The following is a 9,758-nucleotide window of genomic DNA, read 5'->3' on the forward strand; positions in this document are numbered from 1 at the left end:
GAAAGTCGTGAAGATCGTATTGTTGTGTGGGAAACGACAAAAGAAAGCACTGTCTCATCAAACTCCTGTCTCCTATGCTTCCAAGCTGGGTATAGCCTTCATCCGCCGCATCCTCTTCATGGCTCATGTGAAGTCTCTGTCGCTCATAATGGTTTCTGCCCACTCCAGAAGTGCATCTTGCCATAGGCATGGACATGGGGATCTCTCATCGCGTTACGGCACTGCGCAAAAAGGACCTCCATCTCCAGCTTGCTCCACCCCAACAACTCAAAATGGATCGCGCCAACCGCTGGAAAGAATTCCTCGCAAGCCGTGCGGTAGTACATACCAACAAGACGCATCGTTCTAGTGGAACTGCGGTTAATATGCAATCCTCATATCGGGTATAAAGAGATGCTATGCTTACTTATCCTTGGGCCAAGTTCCATAAGGTAACTTGACAGTATGATGCTGAATATTGACGAAACCAGCCTGTTCAAGATATTGACGTCCGAATATCGCTGCATGGGAGTTTGTGCCGAATTTGGCGAATGCCTCGAGGACATGGTTCGTGAAGCGGACCAGGGGCCAGTCGTCCGGCAAGGTGCCGTCATCACAGTGGACCTGGCCATCAACGTCTTGCAGCTCTACCCATGCACCTGGCTTCATATGTCTGCTACCCGTTAGTTTTGATCTTGTACTGGCGTTTTTGGCTATCGGATCAACGTACTGATATGCATTCTTGAGGAGGTCCACTGGGGACTTCAAAACAGGAACCATGTTGCGCAAATGCACAAAGTCGAAGTCTCTGCCGTTCAGCCAGGTATCTTCCACGTCATCTACCATGAATCTGACGTTTGGCGGTACCCAGACAGGCTGAATGGGACTCAAGTCGAGCCCGAGGATCTCGGCACTTGGGTATCTGTCGCCCACTGTATTACCTCTCGTCAGCACTCTGATAAACACTTCCAGGGGTGGGACTCACTCTCAATGGCCCAAATCCCTGTGCCTGTGCCTAAATCAATCACTTTTTGCGGACTATCTCCAATCGGCGCAAAGAAGAGCTTCCCGTCCGTGACCTCCAACATCATGGCATGCAGCATGTCCTCTCTATTCTGCTCGGTCTCGTCGTTGGGTATTGGGTATCGTCCATGTCGAAATTTATGGTAACGTCTTCCGTTCTTGAAGCTGTGTTCGTAGACGCTCGAATTGAGCGACGTTGAATCCGTTCGGTCGCTAACAGATTCCGCATCGAAGACACTCGGCTCGAACTCGTTTTCCTCATCCGTCCCGCCGGCTTCTAAAGACTCTTCGTGAGTGGGGACGGCCGGTTCGGTCAATGTTGTCGTCGCAGTCGCTTCAGCACCGGATGTCGCGGCAGGCGTCTGCTCAGGGCTGGGGCTCTTTGCGATTGGCAGGGTGGATGCTGCAAATGTTAGCACAGCTCGGCGTAGTCCAGAAGACCAAAACTAAGCATAGGCTCGACCTTTGTGGTCGTTCTGCTGGGAGAAGATATTTTCAGCTTACCTTCGGCTTGCTCGAGATGTGGGCTACCGCGAGGGCTCCCACTGCTGGTTCCCGTCACCATGGTCGCCTCTTGTGCCGGTTCAATAAACGCCCAAGCAGATCTTGGGGGTTAATGATAGCGCTAGGTCAATTACAACCAGTGAGTTGGTCGCAGAAAAGTGGCCTTCGGAGGTTCTCTTCAACGCCAGTGAAGAATAGCCAACTGGCGTGGAAAGGGGAACTTGGTTTTGGCTGCGATGTGTTATCGTAATCAGCCGGCCCTTGTTTTGCTTGCTTAGCTTTGTCTAGCACGACCTTGGATTGCTTTAATTGAACTCTATTCAAACTGCGGTCTTCGGCGCACAGAGGATGTCCGTTCGAGTCAGGCGACGGGGGTGGACTTGGCGTGTAGCCGGTGCGCTTAGAGGTCTGGGCTCCCCTGGAAGAGCTCTTACTCCAGTAACTTTTCCTGGCTGGAATGGTAGGGCTGAAATCACTCTAAGCTGCTGCTGGTATGATCCTGGTTCACGAGAGGTTGGTGATGGACCGGTTACGATTTGCTACGGGATGTCTGCCAGTTTGTATATAGAGATTAATGAATGAGGAGAGACAAGAGATGAACCTGTGGAGAAAACTTGAAAAAAGACACGGAAAGCCAAGCCTTGAGATGCCTCCATCGCCCTTCGGGCTACGTTGTGAAGACCACAGATACTTTGCCGACCTAAGACACACTGCAGAAGCAGAGCTAGTGCGCAGGATAGCGCCATTACCTAGGAGGGGTAAAGCTTTTTCGCGAAGAGGTTTCCCTTTGCTTCTTCCCTGGTTGTATCGCATGCATACAGCAGAGCGATATGGCCAGTTGCGGTTGGATATTTGATTGTGCTGGCGTTTCTTTTTCTCGGTTGCAGCCTCATCACTCGAATGCATGCTTGAGGTGTCTTGTCGCATACCTATGCACTCTATCACAAGACGATAATAAGAGGCGAATCATAACTTCGCGACCAGATTGTACCTTGTTTGTTGCCTTTCACACTGCATTTGGCCATGCAACCAACCGTCCGCGACCCCCCTCACATCGTAATGTGCTAGGGGCATATTATGAGGTAAGTGGATCTTACTGGGGTCCCATCAGGGCTACCAATATTCCTGGGGTCGATCCCAAGTGCCCGGTTTTCAGGTAGAGGAAAAGTCGGTTCACGTTGTTCGCATATACTATTGATTATTGAAGGGAAAAGCTGAAATGGCGACTATTTTACGCTCGCTGTAGCCACTTCAACACAGCGCCAAAGAACCCGAATTCAACGGGCGCGCCAATCTCTTGTTCAAATTCCGAGTTCAGGTCTGATATTCGAGCGGTCCCTGTCGATCCATGTATATGGCCAATTGAGTCTTTGGTTGTTCCTAGCCCCTCCGAATTTAGACCAAGTCGAATTACGTGCCATCCGAACGCTTGGATGTGAACAAACACAATAACGTCCCTGTCATGCTGTACACATTATCGGTGCAGAGAGCACAAAAGGTCCTGCCATCGGATGCACGCTACAGCCTTCTCACAATAATACTGAGATTGCTGGTTCCTGTCGAAAGCGACTTGTGAGTTGGCGCAAACTACTGTATGTCGCCCTGTTTGGTGGTGGCGGGGTAAAAAAAAGCAAGCAAAATGGCGTGTCAAAGCCCCACCTCTTCCGCTGATGACGGATAGATTGCGGATGATGTCTCAATTTGCTGCCCCCCTCTGGTGTGCCACATTAACATATGGTAAGCAACCGAGGAGAAAGCTTAAAATGAAAGCATCATCGCCAAGTAACTCGACTGAGGTGTTGACATGGCATCATGATGGATAACAGCCGACACGAGTGTTGACATACTTATCATATAGACTGCCTTGGATCTGATATTCTGATCCGTATCGATGTCCTGTATTTGGCCTATCCCGGACGCATTCAGAAGCGAAGAGGTAGCGTCCCACGGAGTGCTGCCAAGAACGGACTGCTCTCCGACCCTAATGCATCCCTGGCATGCCTTTCACGGCAGCTCGCGTAACCAGAACAATGCGTATGGAGTCCAGAAGCTGATTTCTTACACCATTGGAGCCAAGAATTAGCTGTAGGCGTCGCGTCAAACTTATCAACGCGGTGTCATGCATGATATCTGACTGTTGAAATGCCATCTCAACAGCTTTTTCCTTTGCGAAGCAATCTGAGACGCGAATCTTCTAAGCGAGCTGATGCCCAGAAGCGATGGAATCTTGACAGGCAGTAGTGCAGCATCTCTTGACCGTCAGGTACCAAGACGGAATGGTTTTTTGGGGCGTGTGCTTGGTTTCCCGTCCATGGCTGCATCCATGTGCGTGTTATGGGCTGACAGCCATGGTTAGGAGCAAACAGGCCGCGATAGGCGTGCGACATAGTTCAAATCATCTGAAGTGTCACGTTGCCTTTTGTTTTCAGTCAATCAATCTACATTGTCCGGCTCTTCACACATTTAGACTACGGCAAGATGTACTAGTGGTAATGGGATTGCAGCCACTATTGGCTAATCTCTCATCTCGCCCAAAAGTAATCACTTGGAGCTTCGTATTCGATTAACCACTTGATGCTAAAAACTAATAACTCCATTCATCGAAGCGACACGTTCAAGTGTCAGTTGAGTGGAGCTGGTATTTCCAGTATGAGGACACAACCTATTTGTTGTGTTCGCCAACACACGGTTTACTCTTACTGGATCCTCTCGTTTCGCTGAGCGCTATTATGTACAAGATCTCGTGCCGCTACCAGCTCGGAAGCAAACTGCTTCGCGAGCAGATATCCAATATTAAGTTTGTTATGATATTTCCATGGCCACTTTTGCTGAACTGATATCCCAGTTCATTTTCACAGGGCGAGGACTATCCACTTGTTCTTTTTTTTCAATATAGGCTCAATGGTCTCTGGTCATTCCTTAGTCAACTTGTTCATTACCCTCAACTTGGACTGTTATTCTTGAAAGATGGAAATAAGAGATAGTAAATCCTTTCTACTTACCCTTCAACCTATACAACTGACGAGACTGGAGCCGGCACATTGGTGCTCGCTGGGAATCTACCGATGTGGTTGTGATTGCACGTCGACCACCAATCCGAGTGTCACAGCAATTACCTTTTGTTTCCAGTAGAGAGTCTGAAAGTGACCAATACTTCTTTTCCCTTTGGCGTGTTTGGTATGGTATATGGAATTTTCGGTGTCTAGTAAAGCGAAAAACAGCTTAGCAACCGATTCTGGAAAAAAAAAAAAAAAAGGCAAGAGAAACATATCCATATACTATGCTTTCAAACCTTCCGTTACAACCTACAACTAGATACAACTGATGTAGTTCAACAGTATTCCAAGTGCAATTAGCATTTGTCTAAATTCCATCATAAGGCGCTTTCACGCAGTTTCGTCGCAATAGTTAAACGCCATCAGTAGGCCTAGTAGAATTTCTTTCCATCTGTAGTTCTACTCGAAACCCCAGGCCCCGAAACTCCTCTTCACTGCTCATGGCCTTTCAAGCCCCACTATGTCCATACAAAAGTCAAGAAGCTAGTCTCCAAAATATCTTAACTGCACGTCCGCTTGCCGAACTCCCCAGCTTTGCAGAGCTTTTTCTCCAAGCGACTTGGAAACAGTGAAAGCTATTGGAAAGGAGAGACGCAGGCAGAAGAAATTTTTTATGCTCAACTTCCCATACAAATGTTCATTTCCAAGGTAGGAATAGGAAATATGGTGTGTGACTCGAGTTGCGACGATCTATCTCCGATCTATTTGAGTCAAGCTTCAAGCTGTCAGGATTAATGTCATAGTCATCTTGATGAATGAACAAACAGGCTTGACAGTTTCTCCGACAAAGATATTTTCTGAACGAGCGAGTTATGATATGTAGCTCTGTCCTATTGAGTCATGGCGTGAAGGAGTGCGTTTTAAAAGGGTTGGTCATTGTCTTCCCCGGAGTTTGTGATCACGGAAGGCTCCAGCCATTGGGGAATTTCATAAAAGGCCCTTGCAACCCCGGAAGCTATGACAACCCCGTACGGTGCCTTGATTTCTACATATACCAGAAATGAGAGCTGTCTTCCGCGACCCCGCACCTACTAGAGGACGATCATATCTGATTACCTCAAATTCGTGGCAATGAGTTGTCCAGATTTCGTTAGTGTGGTCATGTGTTTATGCAATCAAAGCTAGCAACAACTTAGAAGCGGCAAGTTTGGTAGATGAGCCGGGTATAGATTTTGAGCTCCAGCACTTTGACTTTCTCAGGGCTGTGACATGCTCAGCGCTTGAGGTCAAAATTAATGAGCTCAGAGCTCGAAGCCTCGCATCCTGACACGTTAGTCTCTGAAGAGCCCAACAACGTTGAGCCGCGTAGTTATAATGCAACGAAACTGAGCGGTCATTTAGGACTACCGTGGGACAGAGCATAGCTATCTTAAAGTGAAACTTCTCTCCACTCGTAGGTGTGAAATGTGGAGCGGGGCCTTGTGCATTGTTTGCTCCAAAGTTCCCCGGAACAGCATTGTGGACATATGCGCGAATAGCTGTAGTTCCGGGGAACCCCAATGCTCTACTATAAAAATGCATTATACACTATCTTCCTCCTGATAGTCCTATTATCACCTTAGCGTTCTCCTCAGGTGTTCAAGTAATTGGTGAGTTGAATACTATTAACTACGATCAAAACAAATCCACATACGGAACGAGCACCAAACCTTGCTCAAATGCAAGCCCGGGCCGCTTCAAATTTTGGACGATTCCAAAAGTTACTGGATCAAGAAAATGGACCTAGGGTCACCATAGGCACCCGGGGAATTGTGGTCGCTTGCTTATGCATCCTCTTCATTGTCAGACTTTCTCTGTGGGTCTATCGCCTTTATCTTCATCCGCTCGCTGGATTCCCAGGTCCGCGAGAGGGAGCCACCTCTAGAGATTGGCTCTACAAGCAAAAAAAGGGCAAATTCCCCGAGTTTGTGTTCGAAGAGATGCATGACCAGTACGGTGGGTCTCCTATGTATTTTATCGTAGCTGAAGCCAACATCTAACAATCCCCCAATATAGACACAAGGGCTTTACGAATTGGACCGAACGAGCTTCACTTGACGGATGTTTCTCTATACAAGACGATCTACAACCAGACAACACCCTACCTAAAACACAAGCCATTTTACGATTCGTTCTCTACTCCACACACCATTTTTGCCGAATGCCAGCCGCAGCTGCACAAACAACGCAGGAAAATCCTCAACCCGTTCTTCTCCCGAACTGGCGTCCTGAAGCTTGAACCTATTATCACGGAAAAGATTGAGCTCTTTCTAGCAAAGGTAAAGAAAATCGGACCCAACGGACCGATTGAGGTGGGTCACGCGTTCAGGTGGGTTCTGATTTTTTAACCATTGTCTACGCCTGGTTGACCTTTGGGTCTTAGGTGCCTCACAGTCGACGTCATCTCTCAGTTTGCCTTCGGACGCTCGAGAGGCCTGATTCACGAAGTTGAAGTTCCAGATCGTTTTGAAAGCGACCTTCTTAAGGCCATTGATGATGGAGGTGATAGCCTGGCCGAAATTCAACACAACCCGCTGCTTCGATACCTCACTAGTGTAGTGCCACTATCTTTTATATCGAAATTTAATGACACGACGAGACAGATTCACAATCTCCAACAAGTACGTACCGGAAAAGTCTAAAATACGTTAATACGAATACTGAAACTCTACAAGTTTGCCAGGGACTCGGTATCAGATTACAACCGATTTTACAAAAGTGGCGCTGTTGAAGCTCCTCATCCCATCATCTTTGATAGTTTAAAAGATGTCTCCCATGAGGAACAAGCGATGGAGGCAGTCGATATCCTTTTAGCCGGGTGTGACACAACTGCCTTCACGGTTGAAACGTCGCTTTTTTACATCTTACAAGACAAGAGAATTAAAGAAAAGCTTGTTGCGGCTCTGAGGACTGCGATACCGAATCGTGGCGATATGCCTCCACTGCTAGAGCTGGAGAAAATTGAGTATTTGGTAAGCGCAATTCATAACCGCAATAACCTTTCTAACCAAGATGTCACAGTGGGCTTGTGTTAAAGAATCACTACGGGTCGCCATGCCGGTGGCAGGCCAGCTGCCCAGAGTCGTTCCCAAGGGAGCGGCTCCTCTTGTTGTGGATGGAAAAGTGATTCCACCAGGAGTATGTCCATGTTTCCAGAGGCGATGATCACTTTTACCGTTAGATGCTAAAAACATATAGACCATAATTGGAATGTCAGCCTATACGATGCATACATCCCCTGAGCTTTGGGGCCCTGACGCCCGTTCTTTCAATCCGGATCGATGGCTCGGCCCCGCTGGCAAGACACTCGATCAACACTTGTATACCTTTGGGAAGGGTGTTCGCCAGTGTATCGGGATCAAGTAAGTTGCTATTCATATCGGGTCGGAACGTGTATTGATATCTTGCTCAGTGTCGCGCATGCTGAGGCTACCATGCTGCTGGCGTACCTCTTTACGAACTTTGAAATGACGCTGAAAACACGAGAGCTCGAGACTTGGGATTCCTTTGTGTGCAATCACAAGAAGGGTGTTTTTGTGGACTTCAAGTATATACCTGTCTAGCAGTACTGTTACAAACTCGAGAGAATTTGGGCAACTAAACTATTTTGCCGGCACAGCTGAAAGCAATATAGAGTGTTGTTGGGAGACGCCTAGTTTATACTTCCAGCGACCGCGATCGTCTAAAACCGTAGCTTTTAGCAACAAGGCCAGGCGATAAGTTTCTACATCTAGGAGACTATATTAATGCAAGCTCTCAATACAAACCAGGGAATGAGCTGACCTCGGTAGTGCCAGCTTACGGCCTGATCAACTGTGTCATTTATTTTGAATGGCTGAATTTAAGGAAGCCCATTTTTCAATATGGTGAAGGTCTCATAGTTGGATGTGACACACCGTTCGCATTGTCGATGACTAGGGCTATAGACACGTGTGCAGCTGTTACTCTCGTGTTATTTTAGAAATTTGTGAAGTAATTGTTCAGCATGCAAACCAAACAGCTTCGAAAATGTAGACAAGTTGATTCTATAGAGCTTAGGAATAAAGTCACACAAAAAAAGAAAATAGGCGCTCGATATTGAACGAACAACAGCAGCGAAATCCACACATGCTACCATCGCCTTCCACGACTATTGGATCTCTCTTTGAAATGATTTGAGAAGACTGAGAAGCTGTGAGCACCGGGGGAAGCTAACTGGTACAGTCCGGTTTATTCGCACAATTCGAGGCGAATTCACAAAGACGATCGAAATATGTTTCCCCCAGAATTCTCTTTATGAATCCAGAAGTAAGTCATTGACACATTGAAGTAGTGGTGAGTATCATAAGACCAAGCACTGGTTTGGATGGCCTGTCTTTGTAGCAAATTGATACCTGGCCTGGTTGACACCATTTGACAAGTACGCGGTGATGAAGGACGTCTCTGCATTAAGTGGGAGGAGATAGAAGTGAACGTATTGTATGTATTTAAAGAGACACAGATCATAATCTTTGGTGCGATAAATAGGTTATATTGATGCAGAGCTCCTTTCCTACACTCTTACTTGCCCCCAGGAGCTGCATGTCATTGGGTTGCGATATGTACGCTGGCAAGGCTGCTGTTATGTGTTAACTGCGAGACCACGTCAAAGCCTGTAAACCTTTCCTTTCGAAATGTTGGTAACTGGGTTTCTTAAATATCCACCGGCCACTATGGTATCTATGCCGAGGTCGAAGAATGTGAATTGTCCCACTTAAGCACTCTTAGCCTTGTGGTTTTTTATCATTCTGTGGTCTTATAGAGAAGTAGAATATGGCACGCTGGCTTCTGCGTGTGGAGAAGGTCATATTTCTGCAGCTAGTCGCATCTTTATCAGGGGATAGTTACATCCCGCATGTGGAAGAATCCTAGCAGACACACTGCAGACCGAATGGGACCTCAAGCCTGTTAATCCATAAGCCTGGATGGCCAAGTAAGATCGGCAATCTCCACCGCGGCCCGTGATAATCAGGGGCTGCGGGACAAATAGTCAGGGGAGGCCGAAGAGGTTCGCGAAGAGGACTCAGAACCATCAAGGTGCTCGAACTGGCTGACCCGAGAAGTCGGGCACTAGTGAATGCAAGTCATTTAGACAGCATTTGCCATCTTTAAGAAAGCTTGTTTGAACAGCCAAACCATTGAAAAGGCAAAAGAATGCAGACAGGCCCGTCCAAAACAGTGATACACGAATACAGAGTC

The 9,758-nt window shown here is 47.3% G+C and overlaps 2 protein-coding genes across 2 annotated transcripts; one reads left to right on the top strand and one right to left on the bottom strand.

The window, feature by feature from the left end:
* Positions 1 to 143: 143 nt before the first annotated feature.
* CTRU02_214432 (methyltransferase domain-containing protein) lies at positions 144 to 1,567 on the bottom strand (the record flags this gene model as incomplete). The annotated part of the gene is made up of 5 exons (XM_036731699.1): positions 144 to 345; positions 407 to 652; positions 710 to 911; positions 965 to 1,405; positions 1,507 to 1,567. 5 exons carry the CDS (start codon positions 1,565 to 1,567, stop codon positions 144 to 146), a joined length of 1,152 nt encoding a protein of 383 aa, XP_036576471.1.
* Positions 1,568 to 6,481: 4,914 nt separating this feature from the next.
* CTRU02_214433 (Benzoate 4-monooxygenase 1) lies at positions 6,482 to 8,104 on the top strand (the record flags this gene model as incomplete). The annotated part of the gene is made up of 7 exons (XM_036731698.1): positions 6,482 to 6,497; positions 6,558 to 6,870; positions 6,925 to 7,162; positions 7,217 to 7,513; positions 7,563 to 7,679; positions 7,740 to 7,903; positions 7,954 to 8,104. The coding sequence occupies 7 exons, from the start codon at positions 6,482 to 6,484 to the stop codon at positions 8,102 to 8,104; spliced, it is 1,296 nt and encodes a 431-aa protein (XP_036576470.1).
* Positions 8,105 to 9,758: the final 1,654 nt, after the last annotated feature.

This window comes from Colletotrichum truncatum (genome assembly GCF_014235925.2).
Source record: "Colletotrichum truncatum strain CMES1059 chromosome Unknown Contig_0011, whole genome shotgun sequence".
In the NCBI taxonomy this organism is placed as follows: domain Eukaryota; kingdom Fungi; phylum Ascomycota; class Sordariomycetes; order Glomerellales; family Glomerellaceae; genus Colletotrichum; species Colletotrichum truncatum.